Source organism: Typopeltis vanoorti, chromosome 6 (genome assembly GCF_054136105.1).
Source record: "Typopeltis vanoorti isolate ZY-2024b chromosome 6, IOZ_Tvanoo_1.0, whole genome shotgun sequence".
Lineage (NCBI taxonomy): Eukaryota > Metazoa > Arthropoda > Arachnida > Uropygi > Thelyphonidae > Typopeltis > Typopeltis vanoorti.
In genome coordinates this window covers 80,884,270-80,911,232 of record NC_143554.1, presented here as the reverse complement: position 1 = coordinate 80,911,232, position 26,963 = coordinate 80,884,270, and the positions used below count along the sequence as shown (strand labels likewise).

General features: G+C 35.9%; 1 protein-coding gene across 1 annotated transcript in view; it reads left to right on the top strand.

The window, feature by feature from the left end:
• The window catches only part of LOC150105630 (uncharacterized), a 169,545-nt gene that overhangs the window by 90,706 nt on the left and 51,876 nt on the right, over positions 1 to 26,963 (top strand). The window contains exon 6 of the mRNA XM_090394956.1: positions 1,677 to 1,809. Coding sequence (XP_090251082.1) covers positions 1,677 to 1,809 — 133 coding nt within the window. The remainder of the gene's footprint in view (positions 1 to 1,676; positions 1,810 to 26,963) is intronic.

Here is a 26,963-nt window from a genome sequence, read left to right as displayed (position 1 = left end):
TGAGAGAATATAGATCAAAACTGTTAGAAAGCAAATCAATGTACAAAAGTGTAAACAGGAAATATATTGATGGAATTTTTTTTCACTTGGCTATGCTGCCAATTATATATTTGGTTTAATCCTTTATCCAAGTGTAAGCAAACAAAATTTGCTGCTGAAGTATTTTCAGGACTGGGGCAACTCATGGCAAAGGTGGTATAACTTCTCATCACTTGCCTTAGTATTCCCATAATGCAAAGCACATCTCTTTGCAGACATGTGCTTTGCATTACAGGAATATAATGCTATGCATTAAGGGAAGAGTCACTACCATTTTTGACTCTATTGAGGTTTCATCAGTGGGAGTCAGACCCAGAGGTCGTGATACTAATGTGGAAGTAATGGAGAAGTCATATTCCCATACACGAGTTGGCAAAAGGTGTCACGCCTTATTATTAAAATTCTCTGGATTAGAGATAGTTGACGGAAATTTTTTTCACTTGGCTATGCTACCAATTATGTATTTGGTTTAATCCTAGTCCCAGTTGCCCCAGTCCTGAAAATACTTCAGGCACAAACTTTGTTTGCGTACACTTGGATAAAGGATTAAACCAAATATATAATTCGTAGCATAGCCAAGTGAAAAAAAACTTCCATCAACTATCCCCAATCCAAAGAATTTTAATAATAAGGTGTGACACCTTTTGACAACTCGTATATGGAAATATGACTTCTCCATTACTTCCACCTTAGTATCACCACCTCTGGGTCTGGCTCCCACTGATGAAACCTCAATAAAGGTCGGTCTGGGTAGTGACAATGTCCATTTGACAATGTTGAAAGACAGAGCAAATGATGCCTTGTGACACAGCAGCAACTCTAAAAACAGCCAAATAAATAAAATAAAGAAAGAAAACAAAAATAAATATAATAATACATGGTCTTGTCATCATCAGTTGCATCAGTCTTTGGAACGGTAGCTCAGCAGCAATTTCTTCCATTCTTCTGCTCTCTCATTGATCTTGTATCACTTGTAAAATGCATGAATTTTTTTCTCTGACCGATAAACACACTAATATATAAGTAGTTAACATAGCTGCATCTTGATGTTTTCTTTGTCAATGATGGAATCTTATTAAAAATGAGGATATATCATATTCTCTCATTGGCCATATTCCATTATGACAAAAACAATCTGTGAGTAGAGTTAATCTTCAGTGTTAACCTTTCCTCTTCCATTCTCAGGAATGGATCAGAAATGTTAGCAATGTTTGATGCGAAGAGAACGGGAAAAAGACCTGGAGGAAGACCAAGATTTATGTGGGGTTGATGCTGTTAGAATAACCTTAGAAGACCTGAATATGAGATTTAATAATAATGGCATCCTGGCAGATAGCAGAGTAATTTGAAAGAAAATTGTTGATTGGAATTTAATAATGACATAAACTTTTCATGTAATATAGTCATGTTATCCTGTATATCCCTTTTGGGTACTTATCAGGAATTTGATAGCTAGTGTTTATTTTTATTTATTATTTTATTTTTTTTCAAAAATTCATATTCAAATAAAGAGATATTTTTTGAATGTTCACAATTTTATTAGTTAATTACTCATAATTTCACTGATCAGTGATTTCAATCTTTTTTTTCTTATGAATAATTATGTAAAATCATTTTTCATTTTTTTGTACTTTCAGATTTATTTTTGAAGATGAACGAGGAATATTTCCAGAAACACTGTATGTATTTGATCTGGAATTACCTGCTGATTTTCAGCCTCAGAATACTGACAATGAAGTTGAAAGTTTTCATTTACTTTCTATAGATGATGTAAGTTGGTTATTAGTTTTCCTGGATTTTAAAATGAAATTACTTTGTGTTGGTACAACAAGACTACACTGACAAGAATGGTTGTTGCCTTGTTATAACTTCTGTAAAAACTAGATTCACAGAAGAAAGATTATAGGTTTGATTCTTGTCATCAAGTAGACTTTTCTAGGACTCTTTTTCAGCCATTTCTTGAGTTATTCAGTTTTTGGCATATGCAAACAGGATTTCCTACAAGAAATTCAGTTTTTAACTCCTCAACTCAGAAAAATTGACTCTATAACTTGCACTGTTTCTGATAATAATATCAGTAGGAGTTTTACAAATATAAAATAATGGCACTTCATTATTTCTTATACTTGTCACACATAAGTATATAAATATTTAGCAGAGGCAAACAAAACTGCCATTTGATGACTATGGGAGGTACCTTGTACTGATTTCCAAAAGTTAGGACTAAAAAAATTACACCTGCTCTCCTTAGGGAGTGAAAAAACTTGAAGTTTATTATTTTTATTTTATAAGAAAATGATATATAGGTATTTCAAAATAAATGTTATTCCATCTTCTCTGTGGAAAGGAGTAAGTAGACAGAAAGAAGAATAATGCTTTCAACAGTCTGCTGTCAGTGGATTCTGGCATTTACAGTAATTGGCTGTTAATTTTTGCAGTTCTGGATGACATTTTACCATACGTATGTTGATACTGTCATTTTTATTCATAGTGTGGGCTACATGAGAGATTTCTTGAATAGACACATTTTTATAGCTGGAGTAGTTTTGTATTTCTCCAAAGGATTCCTTGACTGATTACAACTCCATGATATATTAATTCAGATTTTTGTGGTTTAATGAGGCTGATGTAGTCTTAGTGCTTTCATTTTGTAACTTGATATGTTTATATATCATTTTAATTAGTAATAAATTAATTTATTTTAGCTTTGCTGTGAATATATACATACATTTATTGAAATAATTATGGCTTCATCAAATGTATCTTTGAAAGTAACCTTTCATACTTTTTTTTATAAGGCTTGCATAAAATATTGTAATAAAGAAAGCAAAGGCAGTGCCACAATAATATTTAAAACCATTTCTGAATATTTAAAAAAAAAAGTCTGCTATCACGTGGGAAGTTTTCAGTATTGAGACCACATTATGATGTAAATAAAGAGTTTAATAAAAATAAGCAATTAAAGCCCAACAAGTTTCATAAGTCATAAGACTTACATCATCAGTGGTACTGGTACATAAAAATTTTATGCAACAAAAGCCTATTAACAATTTAACAATTAATTACACATATTAGATTTTTTGTGATGCAGTGATGACAGCACAGTGATAAAAAAACACTGACCAGGCATGCAATCAGGAATACATATCCATACTTGAAGTAGAAAAAGCCATCAAAGGCTTGAAATGTGGAAAGGCAGCAGGAGTAGATGATATTTGACCAGAAATGCTGAAGAATGGTGGTATAAAAGTCTTACAGTGGCTGCACCGCATAGTTCAGAAAGCCTGAACAGAGGGACGAATTCCCAATGATTGGAGTAGAGCTCGCATTATACCTATATAAAAAGGGAAATAAAACTGAATGTGAGAATTACAGAGGTATATCCCTATTGAGTGTTCCTGGTAAGATATATGCAAGTAAGTATAATTGAGAAACGGTTGAGAAGAATTGTGGAAGAAAAGCTTGGTGAAGAACAAGCTGGATTCAGGTCAAATAGATGCTGTCGGGATCAGATCTTCACTTTACGACAAATAGTGGCAGAAATCATGGGAATATAACAAGATCTGTATTTAAGTTTTGTTGATTTGGTAAAGGCATATGACAAGGTGCCAAGAGAGAAGTTATTCAATACACTACAGTTATATGGTGCCAGTGGGGCATTATATCAAGCAATACTTAGTCTTTATTTGAGTTGTAAGTTAGCAGTTGGAATTGAAGTAAGTACAGGAAGATGGTTTAATGTTAAATCTGGTGTGAGACAAGGATGTATATTATCTCTTCTGTTATTCATTATCTATATGGATCACATTATGATGGAAAGTGGTATTAAACATGATATCAAAATTGAAGATGTTAATGTCAGTTCTTTGCTTTATGCGGACGATGTCATACTTCTAAATAAATCCGCTACAAGTCTGCAAGATTCTCTGACTAAATTGAATAACTGTTGTAATAGATATGGTATGAAGGTCAGCAATAAAAAGACAAAGACAATGAAAATAGGCAGAATCATTGAAAATGTCAACTGTGTTTGTGAATGGAGAACCTGTGGAACAAGTAAAACATTTCAGCTACTTAGGCATGATTTTTAGTGCAGATAGTAAATTAAATATGGAAATAGACAGCAGAATAAACAAAGCTGGTATGGTAGGAAGTCAATTGAATAAATTCATATGGAATAAGAGAGAAATTAGTTGGAACACTAAATTAACTGTTTACAAGACAGTGTTCAAACCAGTTTTAACTTATGGATCTGAGAGTTGGGTCAGAAGTAAAATACTTGACTAAAGACTAGAGACCACAGATATGCGAGTCCTGAGAAAGATTAGTGTCGTGAACAGATGGCATCAATGGCAATATCATATTAAAAACGAGAATATTAGGAAAGAACTTGACATTGTCAGCATCCAGGAATGCGTTAGCAGAGCTAATCTCAGGTGGTATGGTCACTTAAACAGAATGGGTGAAGAAAAATTAGCAAAACAAGTGTTCTCTTCCAAGTTGGCAGGAAAACGACCCAGAGGAAGACCAAGATATAGGTGGATTGATAAGGTACAAAGTGCCTTAGACAATAGAAATATAAGATCTGGTAATGTTGGAGTCTTGACAAGTAACAGACTGATTTGGAGGAAAATTGTAGATAGGAAATTAGTAATTATGGAAATTTTTCATGTGGTACTATCATATCCTATACACCCCTTGAGGGTACATGGCAGGAATTTGATGATGATGATTTTTTGATAACTTCACAACTGTTACATATAATTGATGAACCTGAATGCAAATGGTAAATTTATACTCTATTCTGTTGGAACATTACTGGTTGTTGCTATCATGTTCTGTGGTATCACTTGTGTTAAATCCTAGATCCGTGGCAGTTATATTTTTTTATGAAAGCAGACTATGCTTGATGTAAAATTAAGGCTTGATTTTTATTGCATTGTGTAGAGATCCTAAGCATTTGCGAGGCTTCTTTAAATTTTCTTGTAAAACAGTTACGATCAATACATGACATATTTGTTTGTTGCCAAAGTACTTGATGGCAAGTAGTTTGGCAACAAACTACTTGCCATCAAGTACTTTGGCCTCAAACTACTGATTTATGCCATCAAGTACTTTGCCATCAAACTACTGATTTATGCCCTATTCTTTTTTTTTTTTTTTTTTTTGACGTCTTTTATGTGTTCAGACATGCATTCTCTACCGACCTTCCTGTCTGGCCTACATAACAAATGCCACAAGATCAATGAATCTCATAGATGCTTGGTTTTTCATGGGGTGATGTGGAGGTTTTGGTGGTTGTAGAAATCTTGATATTTTTTGTAAAGGTTAAAGAGCCACTTTTATATTGTACTTGTAGAGTAACACAGCCACTTTGTGACATTCTTGATGTAAGGCAACATAATTGCAGTCTTGAAATCTTGTTTAATTGTTTAAGTAAGGGAGTTGCAGGAGATGTATTAAGAATTTTTCTGCTCATCTTAGGTTCAAAAGCATTAATTGTGAGGTTCTGTTTCAAGTAGTACAGTTCTTCATTCCTTTTAATTGACGTGCTTGACATTGTATCTCCTGTCTCGTAAAGTTTTAATGGTGTGAAGCAGCATTTAAAAATCTTCCTATTGTGGTAAGTTTTCTTTATATGGAAAAGGATAACCCTTTTCCCTCTTTTACTTTGACAAGGATATCAAGGAACAGAATATATATACTCTTTATTTACATCATAATGTAGTCTCAATCCAAAAATTCCCACAGAACTGCTAAACCACAGAAACTTACATTTGCATTCTACCATCATATTAAAATGCCATTCCACTTACTACTTACAGCTTTTGCAATTCCTGAAAGATACCTTATTTTGGTATTGTGTCTGCATTTATGTAATTAGCACCTCTATAATGAGTAGCTCTCCACTACACCATCGAATTTGAGAAAATCAAGAATAAGCATATAAGAAAATTCATTAACTGCCTAAAAACACTCTCCTAAGAAACAATTATGGCCAGAACACACACACACTGTGGCCATCTTGTCATTGACTATCCTCAAAGAAGAGAGTACTTAAGGAAAGCAGCTCTTTCAGTTGCAAATTTGCCATATCATCAAAGAAAATACCTGCAGCAGACTAATATCCAATTCAAAGAAGGGGGGGTTTACCACAATGTTCTGAACTAGACAAAGCTTCCTTAAAAGGACCTCTCTCTCTCTCTCTCTGCTAAAACATTATTAATTTTGAATGATAAGCTACCTATGAAACAATATTTAAAAAAAATCATGTATGTTGCCATGCTACAGTAATATTAAGCCAATTTTTAATATGCTAAAAAGTTAGCTACCTGGTCTGCTCTCCAACCAACAGGCTGCAGGTTTAAATCCTGCTCTGAGCACGAATGTTTGTGACTTTTGTCTTTAGGTGGGAGATCAATTTCATCACCTGGTGTGAGATCACCACCCAGCTCAATGAGGCCTGAAGTGGCTTGAAAAAAAATTTAGCCTCTAGAGCAAGGATTCTGGACAATGTAAAAATATACAAAAAATATATAAAATCATTAAAAATAGAAAGTCCGCGTGGTTAGCTTAGTGGCTATGCGCTTCGCAACCATATGCCTGGGGAAGGAGTGTCCTAGGTTCGATTCCCATCGGTGATGTGAGGAGCTGAAGGATCTTCCTCAGCCATAGCCAAGTTAGCCAGTCTTGGGCGTGGACAGCAGGGTTTTTTCCCCAGTTTATTCTGGGGTTTTTCATCCTGCAAAGCAGGCAAACTGGCCTTGAGAACTCAACACTACAGGCCATAGGATACACCGGGGCATAAGGCTGACCACCTTATCCTGTAAACGGAGTGAGGTCCGATGATCAATGGACCCTCGACACCGCAAGGTAAAAGAGGGTATAAGGAAGATGATGATGATAAAAATAGAAAAAAAAATCTTTGCCCACTCATAGTATATGTACTATAGGTTTACAAACCTTTTGTGAGGGAGACACGTTAAAAAAAAAAAAAAAAAAAAACTACTAAAAGACTGTTCCACTTACTGCTTATGAGATGCGACCCAGAGGACAGCCAAGTCAGAATACTTGATTTCTATTGCACTTCCTTAACTTAAGTTATAATTATACATATTGCTTTGTTTTAGATATGTGTCATTCCATTCTTCTCAAGTTATCCATATAATATGGATGACATATTGTATTTAAACATAGCATATCATAACCTATCTGTTATCTTCCATATAGTTTCCTCCAGTTCCATTTTTATATCTCTGCCATCTTAAAACATTGAGCCTGAGTATTTAAATCTCTTTTCTCTCTTTATCATGTGTTCCTAAATATAGTTGCTATTAGTTAATGGCACATGTACTTTCTTGACAGTTGACTCTCATTATAGTAGCTCATACCTGTAGAGACCAAAGTAGTAGTTGGTTATGCTGAATTTCATTTAGCTTGGGCATCAGTGCCTATGAGAATTTGGCTAGAACTGTATTTTATAGTTTGTTGTAATGAATGCATTCATACAATTAACTGTAGCTCTATTTTTCTTTGGCCATCTCTAATTTAATCATTTTTTTCCAGTGTTTATATTTTTTGTCTAAATTAAATTCTTAAATTTAAATATTTAAAATTTTTTGTACTGTTTGCAGCTGTACTGTCCACTACTGCTACCATCATTCCTGCTATTATCACATTCATAATTATATCAAATAAAAGGATAATACCAAATAAAAAGTAAGTGCTAGATATCATTAGCATCCCTGATTGCCCTGCCTATTATTCCATCATGAGCAAACAATTGAACAACTATGGGCCAAGAACTGATTCCTCAGGTACACTGCTGATCGCCTTAAATCTAATAGATCCACACCCACCATATACCACTTCTGATACTTGTCGTTCAACCAGCCACGTCACCAAGTCTAGTTTATATTCCAATTCCATATTTTCCAGTTTATGCAACAGTCTTTCATGAGCTATTCTGTCAAATGCCTTAGTAAAGTCCAACAATATCATAGTGTATCCATTCCTTTTATCTAACTGGAAGGTAACATTATTATAGCATAAGAGCAAATTACTAAAATATGGCATCCCTTTCTTGTGAAGTATAATTTGTCTGTCAATCCACTGTTGTATATGAGTTACTAACTTCTCTAAAACCTTCACCACCACCACGCTAGAGATACTGATAGGTTGGTAGTTAGACACACTGGTTTTTGCACTGCCCTTGTATAATGGAACCATCATACATTCTTTCCATTCCTGTGGTATTTTTCCTGAGCTGAGATTTAATCAAACATGCCAAGGGCCTATCCAGTTCAGCTGAACATAGCTTTCTGTACAACACTCATAACTTTTATGGCCTGTGCTTTTCATGACTCCTCTGACTACTTCTCCTCTCTGTATTTCATAACTCCTCTCACTCTTATTCTCATGATATTTCTTCTAGATCATCTTCTTCTTACGGATCTCTTACTTAATAAGGTTGTACATCCATTTTAATCCCACTTTATTTGCCTCATTTAAGCACCTTTTCAATGCTTCCTGCACATTACTTGTATTTTTCCCATTCAGTAACTGATACCATGTTTATAAAAGAATTTTTTTTCATCAACTGCACATTTTTCTAGTATCATTATTCTTTTGCAGTCATGCCATGTTTCCTACTTGGACAGTCTCATGTGCTTTCTCCATTTATCATCATCGTATGTGATAAATATCATATACAGTGTTTTCCATCTCTGTATTCCTTCACAAGTGATTTCAAGGCAAATATTAAAAGCTTCATTCTGGTGCAATCCAAACTGTCCTGCTGTCTTTACCTTTCTGTTTCCTGTATTTTCATGATGCAAAATCAGTTTTATGCCTCAGTCTTGTTGCACCTTATACTTTTTCTTATAAATGATTGTTAACATACTACTCCTCCATTCATCCAGAATCATGTCCTGTTTGTATCTTATTCAGTTGATTTCAAAGATTTTGAACACTTTTGCACCTGATATTTTCCACAAGGCTCTATCTTACCATCTTTTTTCCTGCATATTTTTAAAGCATCTTGTACCATATTCTCCCCCTTATCCGCAGGTTCGCTTTCCATGGTTTCAGTTGCCTGCATTTGACCCTGGTCCAGAAATATTAAATGGAAAATTCCAGAAATAAACAATTCATTAGTTCAAATTGTGCTCCATCCAGTCCAGGATGTGAATCATCCCTTTCTTCAGTGTTCAAGTAACCCTTATTTTACTTAATAATAGCCCCAAAGTGCAAGAGTAGTTATGCTGGCAATTTGGATATGCTGAAGAGAAGTTGTAAAGCTTCCTTAGGTGAAAAAAAATCGTATGCTTGAGGTTGCTAAGATTCCATTCATATTCACATAACTTTTATTACAGTATATTGTTATAATTGTTCTACTTTATTACTCTTACTGTGTCTGATTTATAAATTAAACTTTATCATAGGTATGTATGTATAGGAAAAAAACATAGTATATATATAGGGTTTGGTACTATCTGGTTTCAGGTATCCACTGAGGGTGTTGGAACATATCCCCCCCACCCTTCACAGATAAGGGGGGGGGACTACTGTTCAGGGTTATCTTGGAAGTAAAGAAATATACTACAGGCCGTACTGCTTCTGAAGGTAGTGGGATAAGTGGGATATTAGTTCGCTGTTACTATGGCAGCAGTGAAGCTCGTCGCATTCGTAACTAAGCACATGTGTAGAAAATCCCCTAAAAGCCCGTCGATGTCCAAATCACACCATTCTACATATAACATTACATTATGATTGCTAATATGAAATTGCACAGCCAAGATGACTCTATATGATTGTGTGCCTTTGGATTTTCTGGAATTAACTTATAGGCTGTAACAAAGTAGATGTCATACAGTTTATTATAAACTGACTTAAGATAAGCAGTGATTGTTTATGTTATGAAGTGAACTTCACTCGTCACAACGCACATTTCTGAACACGACATATTTTATTACAATAATATATACATAAACACTCTTATCCCTTCATTAATTTAATGAGGAAGCTCCTCAACACCACTCAGGCTGTGGGTGGTAGTATATCATCAGATTGTGCATCTTCACTAAATGAAGATTCAGAGCTGTCGTGTACCATGAAACACACGTTTTCCACCACCTCATCTATCGTTCTATCAAGGGCCCAGAATTTTTCTTCTTCAGTAACATGGGTTATGCAACTTTTCATGTGCACTCGGGAGTTTTTTGAAATCCTTCCATGACCAGTCTTTCAACATCTGAAAGTTTCAAAATACAAATTTTGAAAGGTGTATTTTTAGCTGCAATAATATGCTCCTTAATTTTTGCCCAGATGAGTTCTGTGGGATTTAGTTCACAATGGTATGGTGGATGATGAATAACTGTATGTCCTTTCTGTTCGCCAATACTTTCAATGCAATATTTTTGAAACTGACTCTTGACATTTGCCACAGAGTTCAATAGTTCTGTTTTTACCCTATCAGAAGTAAACTGATTCCTTTTTCCTTCACCACTTCTAATGTCCTTTTTGCGTGTAGCCTGAGATGGCACATTTTCCAGTTGGACAGAATAAGGTGCATTGTCCATTACAATAACACTGTTAGACTCAGTGATTGTCAAAAACATGTTCGTAAACCGATGTTCATAGTGCTTTCCATTCATTTCCTTTTGATAATTGCCTTGGGATTTCTGTGCTCGTTTTGCTTCCAGCGTTCATTATGATTATATGAGACCCCCACCCCTTTCACGCCTGTCATTAAGCCATCAAAAATGTTTGATGAGCACTTTTTACTGTCATGTCCTGGAGAACTTTAGCACAGGTGTGACTGGCATTCACCAAGGTTTCGTTAGTATAATAAATTTTTTGTCCCCCATGACGATATTTCTTGCTAGAACACAAATACTGGTGATGCCATAAAATTATATCTTTTCTTTCAAGTAATGCCAATGATTCCTTTTTGTGGCATAAACAAAGGTCCTTAACAACTGGTAAGTTTTTGTTGTTAATGAAGTGAGAGAGATCTTCATCAATTATTTACAGCAGTCATTACCTTATATATCATAAGAATTTTGTTCTTTCAGAAGAAATCATGCACTTTCTGATGAATTGCTGACAGCATAAAGTCATCATATTTCACTGAGTGTGTGTGTGCGCGTAGTCCTACGGCACTAGGCCTTTTCTTCCCCTGTGTACGCAGTTGTCCCATTGGTCAGTTCCTTCTTCATGCGGTATACTGCCATCTTGCTTACATCTGTCAGTTTTGCTGTGTGTTTTACGGTAATTGCCTACTGTTTCATCAGGATTTCTTGTCCGTAAACCAGCGTAAACATTTAGTATGATGTGCTTCTCAGAGGTTTGCCTTTAGGATGCATTACTAATTTTAGAACTACTGCAAGTGGGAATACAAGAGCCAACACCACCAGTCATCTCCTCTGTGTTTAGGGTAAAGTTGTTGGAGACTATGTGATAGATAATTGCATTTTCCAAAAATAAGCTCCCTGTAACAATTTAATGGTATGAACCATATAATTCTAGCATTGGTAAGTAAGGAAGTAGTAAAATAATTATATACAAAGTACCACACAATATGATAACATAAAAAATTTAACGAACTATTTTATGCAGCGTAAGCCTATAGTATGAATGGTAAGAAAAGCCAGAAATGTAGCTTATTCTGCTTTCTAAGATATTCTGAAAAAGAGTATAGTTATTCTCATGGTCATTTCTACATCTAGTTGCCCATGTTTTCTTATCAGGCTGTAAAAATGATTATAACCTGGTTGTTGATTAATACTGCATCATGTTAATTTTTTGTGTATGTGTGTCTGATATTGATGACGTATAAGTCCTTCGTTGCTTTATGTTTTTCCTGTTCGCAATATATTTCAATATATTTTTAAGGCACTTCTTCAGGTGCCTTAAAAATATATTGCCAGTGAGAAAATACAAATGAGCTTTCCTGGCTAATTTGGATGCTTCTCATTCTCCTCTTCATATTTGGATTCTGTTTGTGTTTTCCTGGTTTTTCTTTTTGCTTTATTTTCTACATTTTCTAATGTTCTTTGTCATTCTACCACAAAGTTTCTTTGGGTTTTCCCAGTCATTCTCAAAATCTCTCTTGAACTTTCTTTACTAGTTCCACTGCTTTGCATTTTCCTTTCACCATGCTTTGATCATTTTTAATTCATTCATTATTATTTGATGAAGCAAATTATCTTCAGAAGCTGATTTATATTCCTCTTTCTCCAGTGTCCACCATTTGATGTTTTGCTTCCTCCTTAAGTTGTTTTTTTAATTCTCACTTCACTGTTGTTTTCAAGTCCATAGCAAACAACATCCAGTGGTTTAATATGCAATAAATTACTCATTTCCTATTTGTTTTTTATTACTGTAATTGTTTTTTGATTCTCTTTTCCCTTCTAACACATCTGCATCAAAAATAAATAAATAAAAATCCATTAGGGAACACAACCCACTTCTCAGTAAATTCTCCATTAAACACCAAGCAGCAAACCCATTAAATGTTCTGTCTTTAATATCTACTGGTTAAACAAATAGAAATACTAATATTAGACTTTGAAAAGAATTCTCAGTTTTCAAGAATAAAGTCTATATACCCACAGATATCTGCTACATGTATTTTTAAAACTTCCACTTGAACTTCTTTAGAAACAGATTTCCAGCTAAATGCTGCACACTGAAATTATTCGAATGACACAAGAATACACATACATATACCTTAAATAACTTTGAGGTCTGCATTCATCTGTATTGATATGGATGGATAACAGCAAACACTTTTTTTATCGTCATTCATGTTTATTAATTCTCTCAATACATTTTATTAAAATGTACTGGTATCTAAAAGTTAAGGATGAACTACGTTTTTTACCTGTATACGAAAAAATTTTCATGACTACAGCCAAATGTAGACATAAATTTATTGCCAGCATACTAATAATTATATTACACAGAAAATGTATTATAAATTTTATACAATTTACATTGCATTACACGTTTTTGGCAAAAGTTGTATATTTCCTAATGTAGATAAGGATTTAATGTACAATGCTTACAGAAAACTATGTGGAGAGCTATTTCAGTATGGAATATGTGTATCCTGAACTGTGATACAGCTCTTGCAATGTTGAATGCTTAGCACCAAGTGATTCAGGAGTTCTTGAGGTGAACTGGCTCACTCCTCCTTCAGAGCAAGGATAAGGGCTTGTTTTTTTTCTGAAGGGGAATTTCGAGCAATAGTATGTCTCCTTATTCTCTATGGGATTGAGATCCTGGGAGCATGCTGGCCACTTCATTTGATTAATATCCTTGATGTCCAAAAGTATCTCCACTGCTCGTGTACGATGTGGTGTGTGGCATTGTCATCCATAAAAATGAATTCTTTGCCTACAGCACCATGGAACAATCGAGCATCACATTAAAGAACTTCATTGCAATATCGTTCCCCAGTCATAGTCCCCTTTTTCCAGCACTTGTAGCTCGGTGCATCCATTAAGCATAATGCCTCTCTACACCATGACCACCATATTTATCCCTTTCAAGAACATTCTCATGATGATAAGCAGTACCACTTTCACACCAGATCATGTGCTGTCTAGAATTAGAGGAGAGACTAAAATGACTCTCATCTGTAAAGAGTGTATTAGCCCATTGGTGTCTTGTCCAGTTTTTATGGATACAACATCACTGAAAACATGCTCTATGGTGAGCTATAGATAAAGGGTGCAGACTACAGGCCTTTAGGTGTACAGGCCTATTTGTCACAGATGTCTTGCCATAGTTTGTCGAGATATCTACCTGTGCTTGAATGGATCTGACTTAAAGCTGAGCTGCTGTGATTCATCAGTTATGTTTTGCTGTTATAACCAAAAATCTGTTTTCATTCTTGTGGTAGAGTGATGGCAACCTCTTAGCAAATGTCTGGAGTACATTCCATTAGTTTTGAAATGCTGTTCAGAGCTTGGATACAATGCTGTGTTAAATTCCAAACTATCTGGCAATATCGCTAATTCTGTGGCCTTTTTCAAGCTTTCCAATAATTCTTCCCTGTGTGAAAATCATCTGGGTCAGGGATTCTCAACCTATGGTACACGTACCACTGGTGGTATGTGAGCCACTGCCTTACTGGTACATCTAATATCTTGAATTAAATAAAGGTTGAGAAACCCTGATCTAGGTGATACCCTTGAGACATTACAAGAAATCTAAGTTTTCAACTTTATTCCTTCCCATAAAGAGCTTCCTTCAAGCATAACTTGCTTAGTGCAGCCTTTTGCCTTTTATTCTGTTGAGTGCTACCATGTGACCCCTTTGTACACAATTTGAATGTGTACCCAGTTTCTACTCGAAATTGTCCGTTAAACAAATTTACCATGCAGATGCACCTGAAGTAAGCCCTGTGAATTCAGGAATAGTGTTTGTCCTTAGGTTTTAGCACCAGTGTATTAGAACGTTTTTTTTTTTTGAAGGTCACTAGTTACCCACAGATATCATCATCAAATTCCTGCCATGTACCCTCAAGGGGTGTACAGGATATGATAGTACTACATGAAAAAAATTACATCATCACTAACTTCCTATCTACAATTTTCCTCCAAGTCAGTCTGTTACTTGTCAAGACTCCAACATTATCAGATCTTATATTTCTATCATCTAAGGCACTTTGTACCGTATCAATCCACCTATATCTTGGTCTTCCTCTGGGTCGTTTTCCTGCCAACCTGGCAGAGAACACTTGTTTTGCTAATCTTTCTTCGCCCATTCTATTTAAGTGACCATACCACCTGAGATTAGCTCTGCTAACACATTCCTGGATGTTGGCAATGTCAAGTTCTTTCCTAATATCCTCGTTTTTAATATGATATTGCCATTGATGCCATCTGTTCATGCCTATAATCTTTCTCAGGACTCTCATATCTGCGGTCTCTAGTCTTTGGTCAAGTGTTTTACTTCTGACCCAGCTCTCAGATCCATAAGTTAAAACTGGTTTGAACACTGTCTTGTATACAGCTAATTTAGTGTTCCGACTAATTTCTCTCTTATTCCATATGAATTTATTCAATTGTCTTCCTACCATACCAGCTTTGCTGATTCTGTTGTCTATTTCGATATTTAATTTACCATCTTCACTAAAAATCGTGCCTAAGTAGCTGAAATGTTTCACTTGTTCCACAGGTTCTCCATTCACAACACAGTTGACATTTTCAATGATTCTGCCTATTTTCATTGTCTTTGTCTTTTTATTGCTGACCTTCATACCATATCTATTACAACAGCTATTCAATTTAGTCAGAGAATCTTGCAGACTTATAGCGGATTTATTTAGAAGTATAACATCATCCACATAAAGCAAAGAGCTGACATTAACATCTCCAATTTTGATATCATGTTTAATATCACTACTACATGATATATTTTTAAAACCATCCCCTACTCCCTTCCGAAGCCGTAACTTATAGTGAGCTTAAATTCTCAATAAATCAGCACTTTCAGGTGATAGATTATGGAAGATAATGCCACCATCTCATGACTGTAAATCCTAATGTGCATATAGTGTGTCTGAAATAACAAAATTCTGGTCAATTTTTGATCTGTAGGATTTAAAACCCAGCTTTTTAAGAGGGAAATCCCCTATTTACCAAAAATTTACTAATTAAGTAAAATTTTTATTTTACTTAATTAGTAAAAGTGTTTAACTTTTGCTGATTAAGTTTCTATCATTTTTAAAAAATGGAGCACTTAGCAATAAATTAAAAACAAAACACTTGAAAAGGGAGAAATTTTATTCTTCTTGATATATCTAAAATAGAATACATAATTTGCATTACCTAATTAATGTAAAAACAAAATGTCTAAAATGTTGATAGAATTGGTATTTAGGCTACCACATTCTGGATCTGTGCCAAATTTTAATCAGTCTGCAGCAATGTAATCCTTTGTCTGTATCATCATTGCACTGTGCACCTGTTTAAGTTATTCTGGATATAAGTCATCACTCAGCACCCATTTAACCATCAGGAAGAGGAACTGTTTTGGAGAGAACCAAAATATAGTCCTGTCTTCTTTCTTGTAAGAAAGATCTCACTTCATTTCCTCTTACTCTTGATGACACCCACTTCTCAAAATGTAATCACGCTTCTTCCTTTAGCCTCCAAAAAACCAAGTATACTTTTCCACTCAAGACACTACCTTCTACCTGTACAACTGCTGACACTGTATAAATCTTAACCCTATCCCTAACCTTGAAGTACTGCACATATGTTTGAGGTGATGTATCTAAACCTTCTTCAGAAAATGCTTGTTGTCCAAGAGAGAGTAGTCTGATTAATTGATAACCTCTCTCCCGTAGATTCATTCCATTGACATAAGGTAGAAACAGCATATTTTATAGACTTACTGTTTCTGCCTCTTCTGTAGGTATTTTCATGAGCAATGTTTTGCTGAACTGGCCACTATCATTTCTTCAGTTTCTTCCATTAAGAACTGACAGCTACTGGTCAACATCCATTTACTGTGTAGCTTCAAACAACCTACTTAACTTCTCTTCCTCCTCTTTCATTCTGTCTATCTCTGTTCTTTGGAATTGTATCCCTGCACTATGTCTTTCTCAAAGGTTTAAACATTCAGCTGTTTAAGAAATACATCAAGAGATTCCTCTTTCTTTTTATGCTCTTGCCCACAACATGACATTTTTTTTATGATTCTTGCTCAAAAAAGGTTTTCATAGAACATTAATACTGGGGGCAGACTAAGGATTTTCCCTTTTTATTATTTTTTTTTATTCTTATTTACTTTCACCTACTCAGAAAACCCTGTTCTAGGAACCAGATATGGATGTTTTCAAGCCAATTCAGGCCTTTAATGCATGGGACACTGATCTAACACTAGGTGATGAAATTCATTCACTCAGTGATTTGCTATAGACTTTGCAATCATGTTTTTCATGTCTTCCAGACCCCTCCCCCAACTACAATTTATCTATCCAGTTCAAGTCACATTTCTAATAACTCTCCAGTTTGCATCATCAAGTCACATTTCTAATAACTCTCCAGTTTGCATCATCATAAACAATGGAATATCTTCCTTTTTTCTCCAAACCATCTCCATTATCATTTATCTGCAATCATTTATTCAATGGATGCTTTGAATGTACTAAGAGATGACAGATGAATTTCATAGCAAAAATTGAGACTGCTCTCCTGTTTATGGGAGACAAAAGTTCCATGTTTTGTCTCTGAGCCCAACTCTTATTACTAAATGTGCTAGATTTCCCACCTTTCTTGACAGAGATTGGCATATGAATAACAGTAGATCAAGCAAAGTGCTGTGATAATGTAAATAAAAAAAATGTAGAAGCAAATCAAAATTGCAAGCCTGTGGCTATAATATGAGCAAGCTGAGAAAGAAAGTGGCAATTATAAATGACAGTGTTCAAGTTGTATATGGAAGAAATGGTATGTAGCACACCCTATGTCCAAAAAGAAAACGAACTTTTCGAAAATAGAAGAATCTAGTGGTGCCACCTGTTGTATCTTTATGTTGTCAAAAAGGGCAATCATCATTAGTGTTGTGTCAACTGTTTATGACATTTGTTTTATTAAAAGCCGAGTTATAGTGCCAAGAGTGATAGTGTGTTTTGACGAATGGTTGGAAAATGAGTTTCAAACGGAGAGCTACGATTGATTTTTGTGTTAAACTTGGTAAATGTTTTACCGAAACTCATCAAATGCTTCAGATGATAAATGCTTTTTCCATACTCAAGTTTACGAGTAGTTTAAGCGATTTCAAAGTGGTCATGAGACGCTTGAGGACAACGAAAAGCTGGGCCATCCAAAAACTGGACTGAACAAAGTTAACATCCAAAAAGCGCGTGATTTCATCAAAGAAAACCAAAAATCATCTGTGAGATTGATTGAAGATGAATCGGAGGTTCCAAAATCAACTGTGCACAACATTTTGACCGAGAGTTTGGGGCCTTTGTAAATTGAATTCGCGATTTGTTGTTCCCCACAAGTTGACCGATGACCAAAAAATGTATCGAATTGAATACTGCAAGGACCTCATTAAAACCACTCTTAAGGACTCAAACTTCCTTGAAACGATCGTTACTGATGATGAAACATAGTGTTTTGAGTATGAGCCTGAAACAAAGCACCAGAGTGCTGAGTGGAGACCACCAGAAGAGGGTAATCTGAAAAAAAAAAAAAAGTTGTTTAGAGAAGTCAAAAGTAAAGGCAATGCTGGTTTGTTTCTATGATTCCAAGGGCATTCATTATTCACAAAGAATTCGTTCTGCCTGGCCAAACAGTCAGTGGTGAGTTTTATCTTGAAGTTTTAAAGCAATTGATAGTGAGAATTCGTCGTGTATGGCATGAATATCATGATACAGGCAGCTGGTCACTTTTGCATGATAATGCACCATCTCATCATTTGAACATTCTGAGATAGTTTTTGAGCAAAAACCAAGTTTGTGTATTTGATCACTTGCCATATTCACCTGATTTAGTACCCTGTGACTTCTTTCTCTTCCCCTGACTTCGTTTGCCGATGAAAGGAAAGTGATACAACACCATTGAAAATGTTCAAGCAGCAGTAACCACAACCCTCAATAGCATCCCAAAAAAAAACCAATATAAAAAACTCATTTAACGAATTAATTGACTGTGCCAAATGCTGTATTGAAGCTGAGGGAGAGTATATTGATTGAAATAAATGATTTGAATAATTATAACTGGCCTGTGTTTTATTTTCTATCAAAAGTTTGGTTTCTTTTTGGACAGAGGGTGTACATGAACATCTGGACTGATTTTGATGAGATATAAAAGAATCTGTAACTGCAATGATGAGTTGCATCTTTTTTGAATTTGGTGCTAGACGCTTGAAGAAACCACTATTCTGGAAGTGAAAGGATACAGAATCAGTGAATCGAGAGTAAATGCATAAAGTTGAGTAATTGAAAAGTAACTGTAGTGATCACACAAGAGATTGAAAAAATGATTGCATACAGGGAATGTGTGTGAATATGATGAGATTTGGTGCATCTTGTGTGAAAATTGATAATTTTTAACTACCCTTCATGTACATATGAAGGTTGGTTGAAAAACCAGTACAATTTGACCTGAGTAGGACATAAGGATTGAATAGGTATTTATAAGACTTGCAGTCAGTGAATAGTATATTGAGATTGCTGTAAAGTAACAATTGTGAAACATTCGGGTGTCTAATTTTTAGCATAGTGTATATGCATGTACATCTATGTACAGAATTAATGTAAATGAGCAGTATCTGTCTAACACCATTTGTTATCACTAATGATATTCATGTACTGTTTTCTATAAACAGCTTCTTATGTAATTTTTATTTATTAATTTAAAATTTAAGGTCTTTTGCAATAATAATAAAAAAAAAAATTAGTTGTGATAGAAACATATCAGTGTATTTTGTTGTTGTTCCCTTCTAGTATTTGTCACATAAACTACTTATGTCATTATGTCAAGAAAATCTGCATTCAGCATTAGACACACACACCCCTCCCACCCCCAATTGCATTTACTACTGAAGTTTCTTTAGCTGTGAAGTCGAAAGTATAAATGTAAATCAGTTTGGATATCTCTTTCATATTAGTAGTTTTTTCCAGGAGTAAAAAATCAATCAAGCTGTTGCAATAATTTAATGAAGTAAAACACAAATTAAGAAAGAAAGAAATCAAATAAAGCTAATATTTTTGCATTTGTAACAGTAGAATTTTCAGAACTGATAATGACTATAGAAACTGTTTAGGAATAATCAAATCAGTTGCTTAATTATGCTGGAAATGTAAAGCATCTCCCCCCCCCCACACACACACACACTCAAATATGTGTGTGTGTGTGTGTAAAATATCTTAAGAATTATTTTAGCGCATTATACAATTTTAATTTTATAATAATGAATATAAGATAAATATTAATTTTCAGGATAACTCTCTCCTAAAGAGAAATTAATATAGATTTTTTGGTAACATTCCACTTGGAATTGAAATTACACTAAACTTGAAGCTGATGGGTGCTCAAAAGATGTTTGAAACTAGACATATTTTCTCTCAAGTTTCTAAATTAATATGCATCTTCTATACAGTTAATATTTGATTGCGGCGCTTTTATGCTGAAGCGTAAAAGCGCCACAATCAAATTGAAAATTATAATTTTGTAACGAAGATCTTCAGATTTTTTAATACCTAACAAAGACACCTATGAAGACACTTATTTTCAAGCTGTTTTCCTACCAACAAAATAAAAAAAAAAACATTCCTTTCGAATTCCTTATGAAACGCATAACAAAGAAAATAGCTTAATGACTTATTTAGCATCTGTATTTTGAACTACCTATTTTACATATATCTGATAATTAGCACTGAATATTGAAATGTAGAGTGTAGTGCAATAAGTGCAGGTCATTATTTACTGTTATAAAAAGCATAACAAAGAGAAGAGCTTAATAATTGATTTAGCAGCTATACACTGCTTGGAAAGAAGGTAACAGGCACAATAGTGTGAGGAACAAACAGCCATGATACCTACCCTAATAAGATGTAAGATTTTTCACTACCATAACTACTACGGCAGTCCTATTGGGCATACTTTCCACAAGCGTATGTTAGCGTTCAATGGGAATTTTGGTCCATTCTTCATGTAGACGTGTTACGAGGTCCTGGACTATTGTGGGGTGGATGTCCCTTGACCTCACCCGACTCTCCGGTTCATCCCACACATTCAATAGAGTTGGGGGTCACTTCTCTGTGGAGACCAGTCAAGTGTGGTGTCGTTCATGTCGACAAACCACACAGTTACAGTAGCAGCTTTATGACATGCTGCATTATCTTATTGAAAGAGACAATGGTCCTTTCTTGGAGTTCAATGTTTGTCGCAAACCAGGAAAAATAAGACCATACCATCACACTGTCACCTCTGAATTTGATAGTTGGGGGTTATGCACTCTGATAAGATGCATTCACCAGGCATCTGCCACACCTGTCCATCTGCTTGGTAGAAGGTGTAGCATGATTTGTCACTTCATAGCTCAGCTTTTCCAAGCTTTGAAATCCATTCCACTGTACATGCTTTTTCCACCACTGAAGATGACATTGCATGTTGGTTCAGGTAATGTGGGACTTGCATATTGCAGTCCTACTATGGACAACACCCACTTTGTTTGTCTGGGTTCTGAATGTTTTTGTGCAGACTGTGTTCCAGTCGATGCATGGAACTCTGCATTCAACATTGACATGTTGAATTGATGAATGGCAGTTTTTACATATTATCCTTCATAGAACCCTACAGTCACATTCAGTGAGTGTGGTGGGTCTTCCACTATGGGTAACAATTGCAGTTGACTTCTTGTGCTTTCATCTCAATATGTATCACTGATTGTTGATCTGGGATGGCCCAATTTGTCAACCATTTGCCAAACATTGGTCTACAACATGGCATCCTATCACAGTGCCTCTTTCAAATTCTGTCAGTTCTCTTCTCACAGCTATTTTGCCTGGACAGAATTGTCCTGACTTGGGAGTATCACATTCCTCCAATATATACTGGCTACAAGCACATGACTCATGACGTGGCACGATGCACCATTGCCCATGGGGTATCCGTTGACCTCTTTACAAGCAGTGTATTTTGAACTACCTCTCTTCTATATATCTAATAATGGGCACTGGCATAGAACAGAATTTTGAAATAATGACCTGCACTTACTATTCCACTACACTGGTTTACCTATACTGATTTCATGGAGCCTTCCACATAAACATGGCAGGATGTGTCACAATACTACTTCTTCCAGGTCAAAAATGCTTTCATGGCTTCTGTGCATAGTATAATTTGGGACAATATATACAAGTAGAGAGAATGCAGTATTCTATTTGGAAAACTATTTGTTTATGAGAGTTGTATTGCTTTGCATAATGATGATCTGTGAATGAATTGTGTAGTCAATGGGAAGCTTTTCATTTTGAACAGTACACTAATGGATATTTCAAATCTTGCTGCCATGCTGGTTTGTTTTACTTACCTCAACCATAAGTTAAAGTGTTACAACTCATTTTCATCAGTTTACACTATGGACAGTTTTATACAAAAAACATAGTGTACAATGAAGTTTTGCAAAATGGATAAGCATATTAGATACATTCTGTCAGTCTCCATGCACAATATTTTCCTGAACTCTGGCTGCTCTGATTTTATACAAATTTATCATTTGGAATTCTAACCAACTATATTGAATTCAAATGGTCTAACATTTCAGTTAGACCATTTGCTAGAATGAAAAAATATTTCAACATTACACATTGCAGTAACTCTGCTCTGCGCTGGTTGGTTGGAATAATTGAATAAAATTGAGATGTATGCTTGAAAATATTCATTCAGTTTTTGAACTTATTCAGATCATTTCTGTTGACAAAACATTTCAAACTGAGAGTAATAATTCCTTACTGACTAAATAGATTTTAATGAAATTTGGCATTTAGGATATCTTTTAAAAAGTGTAAGTCATTTTAATTTTTGTATCATTCAAATCATTTGTAGTGAAAAAATTAAGCAAAACAAAATTATATGTCCACAGTACAGTACATTAGATGATTATTATAATTTTTTTTTTTTTTTAAAGGTTAGTTTCATAAACTTCGCAAAATGGATAAGCATATTAGATGCATTCTGTCAGTCTCCATGCACAATATTTTCCTGAACTCTGGCTGCTCTGATTTTTATGCAACTATCATTTGGAATTCTAACAAACTATATTGAACTATCTTAGTTATCATTTCAGTTAGACCATTTGCTAGAAAAAAAAGTACTAAAAGTTCTGTAACTTTTAGTACTTTTTTTTAACAAAAGTCCACCATTTTATGGGTATCTGTGAATGCTGAATTTGTTACATTCATGATAGTTGATCTTTCAACTGTCAATGTTGAAAGATCAACATTGACAGTTGAAAATTCAACTTGAAATAATATCAGAGACTGTATCACATAGTCAAACTCTCGCTGTTATAGAGACCATCATAACAAACTTTCAGAAAGTTCCAACCTACTAGAGGTAATCTACCATAGGAAATTCAGTATAGTAGACTCCACTATAACGAACTAGTCCATTGGTCACTATCTATGCATTTGCTATAGTGAAAATTGATTGTATGTAAGCAGTTATAAGAATCTGCAAGTACATTGTATATTTAGTTGTGTGTGTGTGATGTACTGATTTTAAGCTTGAGTTTGAGACTTGTTGAGCAATTTATTTTGTCGTTTTATTTTCAAGACTGTTTAGTGAACTTTTTTTTATTACTGTAATTGGATTGTTTTTATTGGTGACAGAATGATTAAAATGATAATTAATTCCACTTTTGCAAAATTTAATGGAATCTAGTGTTTTAGGATATCTGTTAAAATTTTGGTTTGGTTTTGTTAGGACAATTTTAATAGCAGGGTACAGTTCTTGTGATACTAAGTGTCATCACCACATGAGAATGCAATTATGATTACTCTATTTTATATCATTGTCTACGGCCATTCCCCTACTTGTCAGCTTATGCTGCTTTTTTTTTTTTTTTCTCTTCTTCTCTCCGGTTCACCTGTTTTTCAAATGAAAAACGCATATGTCTGGAGAAATCTTGTCACATCCCAACAATTGAAGGAATGGAACATGCTTTAGGGAACACATGTGTAGAGGCTTAAGTGCTGTGAGGACATCATGTTGGAGGCTTAATGGATTTTTTACAACACTCAAAAAGAATTAAAATAGAATTTAATACTTCCTATATTTCGTCCTAGTCACTAGGACATCTACGGGGATTACAAAAACAATTAATGTAACATATACACAAATAACAAACAATACTAAGCCCAACCACGTGGGTGACACTAAAGTCCTATCTAGGTAGAGCGCCCTCTAAGGGCAGTAGTAGGTGGCCTGGAATGTAAGGTGGGAACTCTGGTGATGAGTGTTTCCCAAATCTTCGGAAGCTTAATGCAACCATATTTATTGAGATTTGGTTGGTTTTTGAGAGCTGCTGCTGCTTCTAAGAAAAGTCTCTCTTTCTTGAATTTGCTGTGGTGGAGCATGGTGGTTTTCTTCCATGATACCCTGTGGGTGGTGTCCAAAACATGGTCAGCCAAGCCTGAATGGCCATAGTTGTGTTTGAAGATGTAAGACTTGTGTTCCTCTAGACAGACGGATGCTGATCTGCCTGTCTGTCCAAAGTACGCCAGCTTACAGGAACAGGGTACTTTGTAAACTCCAGGCAGAGAGAGAGGAGGGAGCTGATCTTTCGTAGAACGGATAAGGGTAGCCAGTTTGCGGTGGGGCTTATATGCTGTGTGTAGGTTGTACTGTTTTAGTATCTTGGCTATTTTTTCGGATGTGCCACGGATGTAGGGTATGGGGATGGCATTTTTAAAATCTTGTTGACGAGAAGGACGGGGAATGGGGGAGGAGTTGATTATTTTTTTGATACTGTGATCGCTGTAGCCATTGGAGAGGAAAGTGCTGTGTATGTGGTTAAGCTCAGTAGTGAGGGCGGTTCCACTGGAACAAAGATTGTGGGCTCTCTTGGTAAGAGTTTTAATAATGCCATATTGTTGAGAGGGGTGGTGGTGGGAGAGTTTGTGAATGTATCTGCCTGTGTGTGTGGGTTTTCTGTATACGGTGAAGGTAAGTGTATCATTAGGCAGGAGTGTGACTAAGGTGTCTAGGAAGGGTAAACAATTGTTCTTTTCCTTTTCCATAGTGAACTGGATTCTTGGATGTAGGCTATTGAGATGACCGAGGAAGGAGTCTAACGTGTCTGGGCCATGAGGCCAAATGGAGAACACATCATCTACATATCTTAGCCAGATAGAACAGATAGTTTAAGTGGGGCTGAGTCTATGGCTCGTTTTTCGAAATCTTCCATATAGAAATTGGCAAGGGGGGGGGGGGTGAGAGGGGGGAACCCATGGCAGTTCCTTCTATCTGCTTGTAGATTTTGTTATTCCAAGAGAAATACCCAGAGTTGATGGCAAAGGAAAAGAGATCTAAGATGTCAGAGGGGAAAACGTTTTCTAAGAGAGATAAAGTGTAAGTTAAGGGAATATTGGTAAACAAAGAGGAGATATCAAAGCTTACCAATATGTCTGTATTGCTCAAGGTTAAATTTTCTGTGAGGGCTTTAAAGTGGGTCGAGTTTTTTATATAGGAAGGGGACCTTCTGGTGAGGGGGATCAGAGAGTTGGCCAGCTGTTTAGATAGTCTATAGCAAGGTGCATTGGTGGCATCTACTATAGGCCTGAGTGGGGAATTGGGTTTGTGGATTTTTGGTAAACCGTATATTCGGGGCGGGGGGGAGCGGAAAGGTTTAAGTTTTTTTGTGACATCAGGGGGCCAGGAAGATACTTTTTTGAGTAAAATTTTTAGTTGGCCAGAGAGTTGGCCAGCTGTTTAGATAGTCTATAGCAAGGTGCATTGGTGGCATCTACTATAGGCCTGAGTGGGGAATTGGGTTTGTGGATTTTTGGTAAACCGTATATTCGGGGCGGGGGGGAGCGGAAAGGTTTAAGTTTTTTTGTGACATCAGGGGGCCAGGAAGATACTTTTTTGAGTAAAATTTTTAGTTTCTTAACATGTTTTTGTGGAGTCGTGTTCTAGCGGGATGTAGGTAGCGCGATCGCGGAGGATAATGTTCATTTTACGATTATATTCACTGGTATTAAGAACGACTGTGGCATTACCCTTATCCGGTCTGGTGATGACGATACTTTTTTCTTTACGTAGTTTCAGGAGAGCCGTGCGTTGGGCATATGATAAATTACTTTTTGGCGGCGAACAATGCGCGAGGATGTTGGCTACGTCAAGTCTGATGTTGTTAGCTATCTCCGACGGTAAGCGACCGATTCCACGTTCGATGTTCACCATTACATCAAGCACCGGCGCTGACGGCATCGTCGTTGAGCCTTTTGGAAGAGAGGTTTATTACTGTCCAGAGCAGTTGAATTTGTGGTTGTGGTTTGTTTTTCACAAGGTTGCTTGTGAAATATATTTTTTGATGTGTTTATTTTTTGGAATTCTCTCTGTGCGGAAGTTTCCGAAATGCCAGCGAGAATCTACACGTACTACCCTCGCAGTGACGAACGCCGCCATTGGCTCCTTACATTCAAAGCTCTCCACCGTTCTTAACCCTGAAATTTGGTCGATTCTCTCTGACCAATTTCTATATGGAAGATTTCGAAAAACGAGCCATAGACTCAGCCCCACTCAAACCTTCTATCTGGCTAAGATATGTAGATGATGTGTTCTCTATTTGGCCTCATGGCCCAGACACGTTAGACTCCTTCCTCAGTCATCTCAATAGTCTACATCCAAGAATCCAGTTCACTGGAAAAGGAAAAGAACAATTGTTCACCCTTCCTAGACACCTTAGTCACACTCCTGCCTAATGATACACTTACCTTCACCGTATACAGAAAACCCACACACACAGGCAGATACATTCACAAACTCTCCCACCACCACCCCTCTCAACAATATGGCATTATTAAAACTCTTACCAAGAGAGCCCACAATCTTTGTTCCAGTGGAACCGCCCTCACTACTGAGCTTAACCACATACACAGCACTTTCCTCTCCAATGGCTACAGCGATCACAGTATCAAAAAAATAATCAACTCCTCCCCCATTCCCCGTCCTTCTCGTCAACAAGATTTTAAAAATGCCATCCCCATACCCTACATCCGTGGCACATCCGAAAAAATAGCCAAGATACTAAAACAGTACAACCTACACACAGCATATAAGCCCCACCGCAAACTGGCTACCCTTATCCGTTCTACGAAAGATCAGCTCCCTCCTCTCTCTCTGCCTGGAGTTTACAAAGTACCCTGTTCCTGTAAGCTGGCGTAC